This window comes from Scomber scombrus, chromosome 15, assembly GCF_963691925.1.
Source record: "Scomber scombrus chromosome 15, fScoSco1.1, whole genome shotgun sequence".
NCBI lineage: Eukaryota > Metazoa > Chordata > Actinopteri > Scombriformes > Scombridae > Scomber > Scomber scombrus.
The window spans coordinates 25,422,948-25,437,166 of NC_084984.1; the positions used below are offsets into that span (position 1 = coordinate 25,422,948).

The 14,219-nt window shown below is 43.1% G+C and overlaps 2 protein-coding genes across 2 annotated transcripts; both read right to left on the reverse strand.

Moving 5' to 3' along the window:
• Window positions 1-7,604: 7,604 nt before the first annotated feature.
• Window positions 7,605-9,181, reverse strand: LOC133995024 (tripartite motif-containing protein 16-like). Its single transcript, XM_062434289.1, has one exon. It carries the CDS (start codon window positions 9,179-9,181, stop codon window positions 7,616-7,618), a length of 1,566 nt encoding a protein of 521 aa, XP_062290273.1. The 3' UTR covers window positions 7,605-7,615.
• Window positions 9,182-11,144: 1,963 nt separating this feature from the next.
• On the reverse strand, window positions 11,145-12,755 carry LOC133995022 (tripartite motif-containing protein 16-like). The gene has a single exon (XM_062434288.1). It carries the CDS (start codon window positions 12,753-12,755, stop codon window positions 11,145-11,147), a length of 1,611 nt encoding a protein of 536 aa, XP_062290272.1.
• Between the last annotated feature and the right edge of the window lie 1,464 nt (window positions 12,756-14,219).

Consider the following 14,219-nt stretch of genomic DNA (forward strand, 5'->3'; position numbering starts at 1 on the left):
AAGTAATGATCTTTATAACGCGGATCAAGTACAGTCGCAATGAAGTGCAGAGGATCCAAATAGATCTCAGTGAAACGTGTGCTGACAGACTCTAAGAGTGTACTACACTTTAGTGCTGCAATTAAAGGAATAACATCTGCTACAGATGCATCAGAGGAGCTGATCTCTTTAGTTAGCTTCGTGTTGTTTCGGTGATAAAAGTATTTCGGTGGCCGAATTTTCGGTGCATCCCTAATTATTATATTTATTTGCATATTTATTTATTTGTCTAAATTAAGTAATTTAGACTGGGCTACACCCTCCCCCTTCTAAAAGGCCTAGATGTCCTCATCTAACTCTGTCCCTTTGACCTAAATTGGATGGGTGTTTTCTGGTCTTGTTAGACAGCTTTTTGGAGGTTTTTGTTTTTATCCCTGCTGTACTGACATCTCGTTCCTGAGAACTAAGGTTCAACTGAATAACCATGCCTTTATGCACAATGGTTACAGGTTCCTCAGTAGGACGTCCAGGTTGGTCGTAAGTCAAGCGAATGGTGGGTTTTCTTTCCCGTTGTGATTTTCTGGTCGTAGGAGTGACTCTCACGGGGGAACTAGGTGTGGTGAGAGCTTCTGTCTCTACATCAGTGTCCTCAGCATGATCCTCGGTTAGCACATCCTCATTTTCTGACTCGTGAAGGGCAGTGTCATCTGGTCATTCATGTACATCCTCAAGCTCCGAGTTTGACAAAAAGGACGCATCATTGGATACCTGATCAAGTGGTAAGTGATGGCTCTGATGCTTGCGGGCATGCTGCATCCTTGTGACTGGAGGTTTCCTTAGTTTTTCCGCATTATCTGAGAGATTTGTCATTGACTCTGTAGACCGGAAAGTTTGGCAACTTTTTGATCACGACATAAGGGGTAGCTTTCCAGCGATCTTGAAGCTTATGTTTCCCGGTAAGGCCAACATTTCGCACCAAGACTCTGTCACCTTCTGCTAATGGTTGGTCACTTCAACAGGGAGTCTCGCATCTCTCCTGAACATTAAGAAACATGGAGAGTAACCTGTAGCGTCATTCTTTGTGCAGTTATATGCATGTACTAACTGACTGATATGTTGACTCCAGTTCTTTCTTTACAGTTTCTAGTGTTCCCAGCATTGACAATAGTGTTCTGCATAGCGAGAAGCTCTTTGATCAAGCGACTTTCGAAGTCTCTGCCTTGGTCTGAGTGTATTCGTGCTGGCAGACCATAATGTATTTTTTCCACAAGACTTTGGCAACAGTGATCGCTTTTTGATCTTTGGTGGCAAATGCTTGCGCATATCTTGTGAAATGGTCTGTCACTATTAGCACATTGGTGATCCCTTTGCTATCTGGCTCTATTTGCAAAAAGTCAATGCAGACTAGGTCTAAGGGACCGTTGCTTGTGATGTGGTTCAAGGGTGATGCACGCTGTGGGAGTGTTTTACGGGAAACATATCTTCTGCACGTTTTGATATACTTCAGCAGTCATACAGGGCCAATAGAACCTGTCTTTGAGCAGTTCCGAGGTTCTGTCTATTCCTAAGTGTCCACACTCATCGTGTAATGACCTTAGTACTACTGTTAGTTACCACCATTTCTCTACCAGCTGGTGTCTTTTTTACTCTGTAGAGTATTCCATATTTTAACTCTAGCTTTGAGCTCTCTCGGCTGAGCAATGCAACATCAGGTAGATCGCTATTGGACTGAACTGGTATAAAACCAGCTTCAAGTGCTTGTTTTACTGGTCCAATAACTGGATCCAGATCTTGGGCAACTTTAAACTCTTTTGGACCCCACTGATCAATGGGGCTTGCACTTAAACTCACTGGACAAGCATACACTTCGGGTCTTGCTGTTGGAGGGACTCCCAGCTGATCTACTAGCCTACCAGGGGCATTAGGTGTTTCAACAGCACAAGCTCGCTTGCAAATAGATTTAATGCCTGATGGAGGGATATCGGTCCAATTTTCGGTATCCTCTTTGGCGTACTTCCGCGACAGCAGGTCAGCGTCAATGCTGTGAACGGGACGATACTGGATGTTGAACTCAAAAGTGGCTAAAGCGGCTAGCCAACGATGTCCTGTTGCGTTTAATCGGGCTGTGGTTAGTTAGAGGATTGTTGTCAGTTCGTACTGTGAATTTAGCTCCGTACAGGTAGTCAAGGAATTTGTCCACAACTGACCATTTTAGTGTTAAAAATTCCAGTTGGTGGACAGGGTACCGTTGTTCCGAGTTGCTAAGCTTCCGACTTGCAAAAGCTACTGGTCGGAGACCTACAGGATACTCCTGGTTCAACACTGCAAATAATCCATTCATGCTAGCATCTACATGTAAAATGTAGGGCTTAGAAGGGTCAGCGAAGGCCAACACTGGAGCATGTATAAGACAGTCAATGATCTTTCGAAAAGCCTCTCTACACGCATGATCCCAGCGCTCTCCAAACGGTTCAGATGCTTTGAAGTACATCTTGGTTGGGTCTTTTGCTTGGGCTTTTCTGTCTGTCTGAGTTGGTGGGTAGCCTTTTGTGAGTTCAGTTAGCGGACGAAAAATGCTGGAGTAGTTCGAGATGAACCTTCGTTAATAGCCACAGAACCCGAGAAATGACTTCAAGGACTTGAGGTCTGTTGGCTCCGGCCAGTTTTTCACCACTTCCACTTTTTCTGGGTCGTTGGCGATACCTGCCTCTGATACGATGTGGCCTACGTACTTGACTCTTGGCTGACAAAATTGGCATTTGTCAATTGACACTTTGAGGCCAACCTCTTCAAGCCGATCAAGAACTTTCATGAGGCGGTGCTCATGTTCTTCAAGAGTCTTTCCGAAGACAATGATGTCATCAAGATAGACAAGGGCCTGCAGTAAATGCATGTCACCAACGGCTTTCTCCATGAGCCGCTGAAAAGTGGCTGGTGCACCAGTAATGCCCTGTGGCATTCTCTCGAATTGATAGAACCCGAGAGGGCAGATGAATGCTGTCTTCTCTTTGCCCTCTTCAGCTATAGGTATTTGATAATAGCCGCTCCGAAGGTCTAGGACAGAGAACCACTTGCTGCCTGAGAGACAGTCTAAGGTGTCGTCAATTCGAGATGTTGTGTACTGGTCTGGTATTGTGCGACTGTTCAGGGTGCCATAAATGCAGATCCTGATGGTTCCATTCTTTTTACGCACCACCACAATTGGTGAGGCATAAAGACACTTGACGCACATCGTTAATGTCAGCTGGTGCCAAGCGGCGCGATCTTTCCCTAAAGGGGGTGGTGTCACTTAGGCGTATTTTGTGCTCCACCCCTGTTGCTAAGCCAACGTCCCATTCATCAAGAGAGAAGACATTGCGCCTTTTGGCTAGCTCTTGGCAAAGCCTTTCCTTCCTGTCTTCTGGGATAGGCGAGTCTCCGAAATCGAGCTCTGGATCTATACTAGCTGGTGAGTTGGCTGACTGGGGCAGAACAACTGTATCAACTGCATGCATTTCCGCAATGACTGTCCCCACCTGAATGGAGGTGGACTTTTGGGACTCATTTTGCAGAAGCACTGGGAAGCTATTTGCATCTATGTCAGCCTTAGGGAGAACACCTGGCTGTACAAACACACCGGAGGGCAGCTGATGTGTAGCAGGTGCTTAAACCAGAACAATGTCTTTTGACATGGGGGGCAGTTGTTCTACTTTGCAGGTGACATAGCACCTTTCACCTGGGGCTATGGAGAGCGGACCCAGACCTTGCCATTTCACTTGTCCCAGTACTTCGTCCATTGTCTTTGGCTGAGGGGGCTGAGTTGGTGTCTCTATTTGCTCATACACTGCCTGTATTCTCATACAGTGTACTTTGCGCTCACTCCCACTCTCTTTGGAAAGTGCAAACAATCTGCGGAACAGGAATGCATTTATACCTACAATAACAGGAGCTTCGTAGTCATAGGGTGGGTCAGGGCAGATGAGAGCAAGTACGACCACTGGTCCCTTGACTCCTGCCATGTCCTCTGGGAATTCCATCTGCACCACAACATAGCCTCTGTAAGGATAATCTGAATCTGCTAATCCCTAAATGGCTAGATGAGAAATCAGGTGTATAGGAACATGTGACAGATGTTTTTTGTACCAACCCTCAAAAATGATGGTCACAGTAGAACCAGAATCCATGAGAGCATCACAAGATAAGTCATTGACTTTGATGGGTTCAATTGATGGTGGACCCACAAGACCTTCAGGTAAGCCACTGTCTGCATCAGGGATTCCTACTTTGTTGACCATGGCAGTGTACTTATCCCTGTCTTTGGTGCTATCTTTACATCCATCTGCAGCTGCTCGCACTTGGCGAATCAGTCTTGTTTCTGAGCATTTTCAGGGGCAGTGCATTTTGATGCCATACGGCCATCTTCACTACACCTGTAGCAGAAATATTCAGCCGACTCTTTTGTAGGTTGACCCTTGAATTGAGCAGGCTTGCGGTTTGACGCGGAGCTGTACCTTACTCAGTGGTGTCTTTTGACTTTAGTTTTGGATTCACTGATATTAAACTTATCTGTTAACTTTTACTTCTTTTCTGAGTGACTGTATCTCACTGTTTGCCTCATTTTTTGCTTTTTGTTTTCCTTAGACTCTTTTGCAAAGCGATCATCACTTGCTGACTGAGACTGCTTCTTAAGTTGCTCATTCAACTTTGCTTTCAGTTCTTCAATCTTAGCTCTGAGATCAGTTTGCGGACACATGTCAGACTCTAGTCCTTTCTCTACCTGCACTGTATGCACATGCTGGTGGTGTGTAGGCTTTCTGAGACTGTGTATAGCTGCTTCGCATTCTTCTTCTTCGCGGATCTCTTTTAGCAAGTTCAAGAATGATGGGGGATTGTCTCATCTATCTCTTAAGTTCAACTGAAGTAGCATGAGGTCGGACTCAGTTGCACCTTTAATAAGCTGTTCAAGTCTAGCTTTATTAGCTGCGCTAGCTGGAAGACCACCTCTCTGCACAACATTATTGAGTGATCTCTCCAATCTACGCAGGAAGTCTGACAAGCGCTAACCAGGCTTCTGGTGCTGAGATCTGAAAAAAAGGTAGAGATCCTCCCCTGACTCCGAGGTTCCAAAGGTACTTGCTAGAGACTGTATGTACTCTATAGGACTAGTTTCAGGATTTGACATGCAAACTGCTTGAATTATCTCTTCCTCCTCAGCTCGGGAGAGCGGCTTCAGGAGCGTAGAGAAAGTAATGGCGCAGCAACAACAATCAGCGAGGACAAAACTACCGATACCTCCGTGACCCACAACAGCATACCGGGTCGCGTGTCGTCGCGCGCACGTCAGCCTCCTCTGGGGGAGGGACTTTGGAGGCAGAGCAGGAATGCAGCGGAGGGGGAGGGATCTGAAAGTTGTACTTCTTCAAATTTGACGCTAAGTCCTCTCTCTCCTCAAAGTTACCGGCTGCAGCTTTAACCCTCCGGTTGTCCTCGAGTCAAGGAAGGAAGGGAGGAAGAAGGAAGGAAGGGAGGGAGGAAGGAAGGATGGAAGGGAGTGAGGAAGGATGGAAGGGAGGAAGAAGGAAGGAAAGGAGGAAGGAAGGAAGGGACGAAGAAGAAAGGAAGGAAGGAAAGGAGGAAGAAGGGAGGCAGGAAGGGAGGGAGGAAGAAGGAATGAAAGGAGGACGGAAGGAAAGGAGGGAGGAAGGAAGGAGGGAGGGAGAAAGGAAAAGAGGAAGGGAAGAAGGAAGGAAAGAAGGACAGAGAAAAGAAAGAGAGAAGGAAGGAAGGAAGGAGAGAAGGAGGGAGGGAGGAAGGAAAGGGAAGGAAGGAAGGATGGAAGGAAAGAAGGAACAGTCAAAACAGACGGGGTCAATTTGACCCGGAAGGACGACACAAAGTTTAAATTTGAACTTAAGGGCCCACACTTGCACACACATCACACACTGCAACCAAAATAAGAGTGTCCTTTAATTAAACAAAACCCTGTTGCAGGCCTGAGTCATTGCTTGGGAGCGGTGAGACCTAAAACAAGTGGTCGCTTCACTTGCTATTGCAAGCCACAAATAAAATGCAAGTGCACTGTTTTTGTTACTCACAAAATCTTTCAGTTGGAAAACATGGATGACGGATAGTAAAACCTGGCACAACTTCAGAAAGGTAGAGGTGATGAGGGGAACCACCCGCTAGCTGTCCACGGCAGTTTGGATGACGTGATATCCGAGCCGCAGATGGCTAATCGTCTCAAGAGTCCAAGGAGTTTTTCCTGACCCTCAGTCTAACATATATGACAGCTTTTCTCAGTCACATATCTCATTTCAAACTTCAAACTAATGAAAACATCAACACATAAGACACAGTAACATTAGCTGCTACTACAGTGAAACATATGCTAACATAGCTAGCGCGCTAATCCGCTAATCACGATTAGCATCAGATTTTTCCACACTACATCATGATGAAGTGTCACAAAACATTAAAGCTAGGGTATGTAGTGTTGTAAAGCTAGCAAGAGACCTAGCAAGATTTGAAAATATCACCTACTCCTGCCTCCTCGAAGTTCCACCCCGCTGCTCCCCCTCCCATCCGTCCAAGCCACGCCCCACCAACTCTGTAGTTCTGCAGAGAAGTGTGCTGTTTTTTTCCGTCAACAGCGACAGGTGAAGACTGCATGCGCGAAGTAGGCAGGGAGAGAGGGCAGCGGATGCAGAATTAGACACCTGATTGGTTTTTGCTTTTCGGTGCGAAGAGCATGGATTGGTCGGAGTTTTATCAGTCCTGTGGCTGTCACAGAGGTCTGATTTTCTCTGTTCCTTTTTCTAAAGTCATAATGTATTGATACCTATGATAATAGAATGACCATTTCACCCAGTATAACAAAAAGTTCTTCTGAACAACATAACATACCCTACCTTTAACACAGAGGTATTTACCTTCTGCAATCTGTAATATATCCCTTACGCTTCGGTAAACTGCATCCACCGCTGTAATGGACATAAACAAGCTCCAGCAGCTTACACAGCTATCAGACATCTCTTCGTCTGACGTGCCCGTGCCTGCCTGCTCCGGGGTCACCTCTACATCCCGCCCCTCTACTTTCCGATTGGATATTAAGTTTGTAACAACCAATGCAATTAAGAACATGACAAGACAGACAGCCTTATATCTCTGAGATTTGGTTGTGTCCTGACCACGTTTCTCTTCTGTGTAGGCCTACCTTAAACAAACAATTTCAATTTCAGTGAACTTTATACACACTGACAAAGATTTGTTTATCTTCAAATAGCATTTTAACTCACTATGAACTATTTAAACATTCCACTTAACTGATTTTAATTAAATGCTTTTTAACAATTACAATTATTATATTTATTTGCATATTTATTTATATAAAATTAAGTAATTTAGACGGTGCTACATTATAATGTCACTTAACAGAGGAAAACACATTCAATAATTACACCATGTTACTATTTAACTCACAGATTTTTTGTGTTTTTTGACATTATATATTTTTTTCCCACATCAACTGTGACCTGCTGTTTGACTGACAGTGCAGAATCATCATTATAACAAAGAGAGCTGAGCAACAAAGATGGAGACAAAATCAATTTAGAAACAAAAACAGATTGTCACTCATCACCTTGTTGGTAATAAGTGTTTATTTGAGCTCACATACTTCAACTGAGTAATGATAGCCATAAACACTGAGTCCAGCATAGAGAGGCTGAGTGAATGTGGTCTGGACTCTGTGGAGGAGAGTCATGGTGTCAGAGACGTTGTAGAAGGACAGAATACCTGCACTGTGATCCAGGTACACTCCCACTATGGAGGACTCAGAGCCTGAGATGGAAGTACTGACTTTATTATGAATTAATTTATATTCATCACTATTACACTCTAAAGCCCAAGACCTGTCATTACTTCCTAATCTACTTTCATTTCCTGTTCTACTAATATCCTTGTAAGTGACTGCTACCATGGCTCCGTGTTTTTCCTTCTTTACCTCCCAATAACAGCGTCCAGTCAGACTCTCTCTACTCAGGACCTGTCGCTTTTCAGTGAATCTGTCAGAGTGATGAGGATATGACTGTTCTTCGCTCATCCCTGTTGCTTTTTTGTTCCCTTCAGACAATAACAGCCGTATATTTGCTGTGTTTGGATCCAATGTGACTTGAACAGAGTATTTTAAGAACTCATCTCTGGTCTTGGGCTCCTCCCTGAAAATGTCCTGTATTTTATCTCTGAGTTCTGACACAGCCACAATCACACTATCAAAGTACTGCAGAGGACGGAGATTGATGCTGGGTGAGTCTGTAGGTTCACTGAGTTGTGACAGTGAGGGGTAGTTGTGTAAAAACTGGTTTAACAGATCAGTGATCTCCTGCTGCAGCTTCTCCTGAAGCTCTTTGACTCGACTCACTTCAGTTTCCTGCCTGGATCTGATCTGCTGCTTCACATCACAGCTTCTTTTCTCAATGAGATGGATAATTTCATTGAAGATCTTCTCGATTTCCCTCACTGCTTCATCAGCAGAGTTATTAATAGTCTCCATCTCCTGCTGAAGCATCTTCACATCTTTCTCTCTGTCCTGGATTCTCTGCTGGACTTTTTGCTGACTAGCCTTTACCTCTCTCTGCTTTTCATTCCTCTCTGCTGCAGCTGAGACTGTATCATGTCCTTTATGTTCATCCATGGAGCACAGATAACAGATACATTTTTGATCAGTGCGACAAAACAAATTCATCTCCTCATCATGATGAGAGCAGATGTTCTCCTGAAGCTTCTTGGAGGGGTTGACCAGCTTGTGTTTTTCAAAGGCAGGAGATTCATAGTGAGGCTGGAGGTGTTGCTCACAGTAAGAGACCAAACACTGCAGACAGGACTTAACAGCTTTCAGTTTACTTCCAGTACAGACATCACAGGCCACATCTTCAGGTCCAGCATAGCAGTGATCAGCTGGAGCAGCTTGGAGTCCAGTCTTCTTCAGGTCCTCCACTAAATCTGCTAACATGGTGTTTTTCATCAGGACAGGCCTTGGTTTGAAGGTCGGTCTGCACTGAGGACAGCTGTAGCTTTCTCTCTGATCCTCTTCATCCCAGTGTTGTTTAATACAGTTCATACAGTAGCTGTGTCCACAGTGAATAGTCACTGGATCCTTCAGTAGATCCAGACAGATTAAACAGGAGAATTTTTCCTGGTCCAGTTTAACTGTGTGCTGCGCCATTTCACCTCTCAGAGACAGTGAATGTCAAATAGTTTTTACTTTCACTTACAAGAGAAAAGCTGATCTAGATCTACAATCGTCGTCTTCATTTGCTGACATGCATTGAATACATTTCAGCTCTTCACAGCATGTTGGCTACACCAATCTGTAAACTTGTAGATCTGTGAAAGAAGGAAACCTGTCCTGATAGGACAGGCTGTACTTGAATGCAGGGAGAAGAGGGAGGGGTTAACTAGCTCAGTTACAGTCCAGGAGGAGGAGCTCTTTGAGCAAGTCAGCATGTATTTATAGCACCTATTTACAACATGAAGTAAAGAGATTGAAACATCAAAATTCCACTTAACATTTATTCGGCTCTCAGTAAACAACCTAAGCTTACCCTGCTAAAATAATAAGTCACATTTTAAGTGAAAGTCATAAGTTAAAGGTCCTCGTTCAGTGCAAAGATGCATTCTCAAGTTCAGCAGGCAGCTTCATCAGCAGTGGTTCCTTTCCTGGTAGTTGCATAGCTAAGACAGTAATAAAACTAAATGTGACTGCCAGATACCCACCCTTGCCAGATAACACTGCTGTAGCCTTATATTAGCTTTGGCTGTACAGAGAATGGAAGGGTGTGGATTTACCCCTATTTCTTCTACTGTACTCACACCACAAAGGAATCCATCGCCTCACAGACAGTATGGATAGTAGGAATGATTACAGTGACTAACACTTTCAGCACACATATGGCATATGAATACTGTATTAGAATCAGCTTGGAAAAAATCTGAATCCAGTTGAACTTGGTGTGCTTGCTGTGCCATTTCAACTAACAGCCTTTGATTCATTAATGGAAGATGAATAGTTTGGGCTTGGAATGTGTTTACAGTCACCATAAAACAAGAGCATGGATTTTAAACACCAAAAACATTTATTGCTCATAGCACATAACTGCAAACTTACTGCAATAATGAATATGTGTCTGATGTCCACATCCAGTGCTCTCAGCAACACAGATAAGTCTTCTTAAGTTGTATGACATAATAAAGTCGTCTATGCTGCAGGAGACACCAATCAAGTTCTAATAATTATGATTTAATCAAATTCAGTGTTGAGGAGCTATGTGCACACGTCTGCTTGAAGAATTGTGCCCTTTATTTGTTGTAAAACTGCAGCTGTAACATTCATGCAACAGGATGGGACCTGAATAGATGCTGTGCACAATTTATGCACGTCACATCCACACACAAGCATAACTTGACTCGTTATTTGTGCCTCTTGAAGTGAGTAATTAATTCACATTTAAAACATGTAACTTGACACTGTGTGTGTATGCTTCACTCTGATAGGATTGTCAGGACCTTAACAAAATTAATGAGCAAAAGCAATTCAGTCATGTTAAGGGGATTATTACAGGTAATTTCCAGTGCCTGCATTATTGTGTACACTAAAGCATATATTGTATTACACAAAATAAGTGAACAGATAAATTATACAACTAATAATTATTACACCCGTCATGTGATCTCATATGTCTTTCTGGAAAGTTTTCCTGTTACTCTGAATAATCCACAGAACAGCAAATAAAAGCAAAGTATTTTATGGCATAACAGCATATAAGCAGCAAATTAAGTGATTGATAAATGTATCATTTGTGCATCTGTAATAAAACTTATCGTGAACAGAACCCTAAACATTTAAATATAACCGAAACCATATGATAAATTTCAAACTACCACAATTTGACCAACATGTGAGAAATGAGACACCATGATAAAATAAACACTGGCTTATATATGTTTTACATACAGCAACTCAATAGCTTGACTGTGCCCTGCTGTTGAGTGACAGGTGATATTTAAGCATATTTAAACAGTGAAGAATCATCATTATAAAAAAGAGAGCTGAGCAACAAAGATGGAGACAAAATCAATTTAGAAACAAAAAAAAGATTGTCACTCATCACCTTGTTGGTAATAAATGTCTATTTGAGCTCACACAGTTCAACTGAGTAATCATTGCCATAAACACTGAGTCCAGCATAGAGAGGCTGAGTGAATGTGGTCTGGACTCTGTGGAGGAGAGTCATGGTGTCAGAGACGTTGTAGAAGGACAGAATACCTGCACTGTGATCCAGGTACACTCCCACTATGGAGGACTCAGAGCCTGAGATGGAAGTGCTGACTTTATTATGAATTAATTTATATTCTTCACCATCACACTCTAAAGCCCAAGACCTGTCATTACTTCCTAATGTACTTTCATTTCCTGTTCTACTAATATCCTTGTAAGTGACTGCTACCATGGCTCCGTGTTTTTCCTTCTTTACCTCCCAATAACAGCATCCAGTCAGACTCTCTCTACTCAGGACCTGTCGCTGTTCAGTGAATCTGTCACAGTGATGAGTATACGTCTGTTCTTCTCTCATAACTGTTGCTTTTTTGTTCCCTTCAGACAATAACAGCCGTATATGTGCTGTGTTTGGATCCAGTGTGACTTGAACAGAGTATTTTAAGAACTCATCTCTGGTCTTGGGCTCCTCCCTGAAAATGTCCTGCATTTTATCTCTGAGTTCTGACACAACCACAGTCACACTATCAAAGTACTGCAGAGGACGGAGATTGATTCTGGGTGAGTCTGTATATTCACTGAGATGTGACAGTGAGGGGTAGTTCTGTAAAAACTGGATGTGATCCTTTGTGTCTGAGAGCTCTTTCAGTTCAGCGTCTTTCCTCTTCAGATCACTGATCTCCTGCTGCAGCTTCTCCTGAAGCTCTTTGACTCGACTCACTTCAGTTTCCTGCCTGGATTTGATCTGCTGCTTCACATCAGAGCTTCTTTTCTCAATGAGATGGATCAGTTCATTGAAGATTTTCTCACTTTCCCTCACTGCTTCATCAGCAAAGTTATTAATAGTTTCCATCTCCTGCTGAAGCATCTTCACACCTTTCTCTCTGTCCTGGATTCTCTGCTGGACTTTTTGCTGACTAGCCTTTACCTCTCTCTGCTTTTCATTCCTCTCTGCTTCCACTGAGACTGTATCATGTCCTTTATGTTCATCCATGGAACACCGATAACAGATACATTTTTGATCAGTGCGACAAAACAAATTCATCACCTCACCATGATGAGAGCAGATGTTCACCTGAGGCATCTTGGAGAGGTTGACCAGCTTGTGTTTTTCAAAGGCAGGAGATTCATAGTGAGGCTGGAGGTGTTGCTCACAGTAAGAGACCTGACACTGCAGACAGAACTTAACAGCTTTCAGTTTACTTCCAGTACAGACATCACAGGCCACATCTTCAGGTCCAGCATAGCAGTGAGCAGCTGGAGCAGCTTGGAGTCCAGTCTTCTTCAGGTCCTCCACTAAATCTGCTAACATGGTGTTTTTCATCAGGACAGGTCTTGGTATGAAGGTTTGTCTACACTGAGGACAGCTGTAGCTTTCTCTCTGATCCTCTCCATCCCAGTGTTGTTTAATACAGTTCATACAGTAGTTGTGTCCACAGTGAATAGTCACTGGATCCTTCAGTAGATCCAGACAGATTGAACAGGAGAATTTTTCCTGGTCCAGTTTAACTGTGTGCTGCGCCATTTCACCTCTCAGAGACAGTGAATGTCAAATAGTTTTTACTTTCACTTACAAGAGAAAAGCTGATCTAGATTTACAATCCTCGTCTTCATTTGCTGACATGCACTGAATACATTTCAGCTCTTCACAGCATGTTGGCTACACCCATCTGTAAACTCGTAGATCTGTGAGATCTGATAGTGTCCTGATAGGACAGGCTGTACTTGAATGCAGGGAGAAGAGGGAGGGGTTAACTAGCTCAGTTACAGTCCAGGAGGAGGAGCTCTTTGAGCAAGTCAGCATGTATTTATAGCACCTATTTACAACATGAAGTAAAGAGATTGAGACATCAAAATTCCACTTAACATTTATTCAGCTCTCAGTAAACAACCTAAGCTTACCCTGCTAAAATAATAAGTCACATTTTAAGTGAAAGTCATAAGTTAAAGGTCCTCGTTCAGTGCAAAGATGCATTCTCAAGTTCAGCAGGCAGCTTCATCAGCAGTGGTTCCTTTCCTGGTAGTTGCATAGCTAAGACAGTAATAAAACTAAATGTGACTGCCAGATACCCACCCTTGCCAGATAACACTGCTGTAGCCTTATATTAGCTTTGGCTATACAGAGCATGGGTGTGGATTTACCCCTATTTCTTCCACTGTAGTCACACCGCAAAGGAATCAGTCGCCTCACAGACAGTATGGATAGTAGGAATGATTACAGTGACTAACACTTTCAGCACACATATGGCATATGAATACTGTATTAGAATCAGCTTGGAAAAAATCTGAATCCAGTTGAACTTGGTGTGCTTGCTGTGCCATTTCAACTAACAGCCTTTGATTCATTACACTGCAGCTGTAACATTCATGCAACAGGATGGGACTCCAATAGATGCTGGGCACTATGCAATTTATGCGCGTCACATCCACACACAAGCATAACTTGACTCGTTATTTGTGCCTCTTGAAGTGAGTAATTAATTCACATTTAAAACATGTAACTTGACACTGTGTGTGTATGCTGCACTCTGATAGGATTGTCAGGACCTTAACAAAATTAATGAGCAAAAGCAATTCAGTCATGTTAAGGGGATTATTACAGGTCATTTCCAGTGCCTGCATTATTGTGTATGTAACCCACTTGACAGGTAAGTACACACTAGGTTCGCAGGGCAAAGTAATAAGAAGAGATTGGACACCGCAATGAGTAAAAGGAACACACAGGTAAATTTAAGCAAAACACTGTATTAAACATACATAGAAAATAAACAGTTTACATACACTGCCGGCAGTTACTTTTGTTCTTGTTTGAAATGTCTTTTTTAACTGGGTGCACCCTAAATAAAATAAAATGTTTTACCCAAAAGAAATAGTTCAATTCGAAAGTTCTTGGAAGTCCTTCCCCACAACCCTACCACTCTGGCAGGACAGAGAATGAAGAATGGAAAGGTTCCTCCTCAATCCAAATGCTCACACGGGTAGCTCGCCA

What these genes read in the sequence shown, in the direction of transcription:
- LOC133995024 (XM_062434289.1), bottom strand. Translation starts at nt 9,181, where the DNA reads ATGGCGCAGCACACAGTTAAACTGGACCAGGAAAAATTCTCCTGTTTA.
- LOC133995022 (XM_062434288.1), bottom strand. Translation starts at nt 12,755, where the DNA reads ATGGCGCAGCACACAGTTAAACTGGACCAGGAAAAATTCTCCTGTTCA.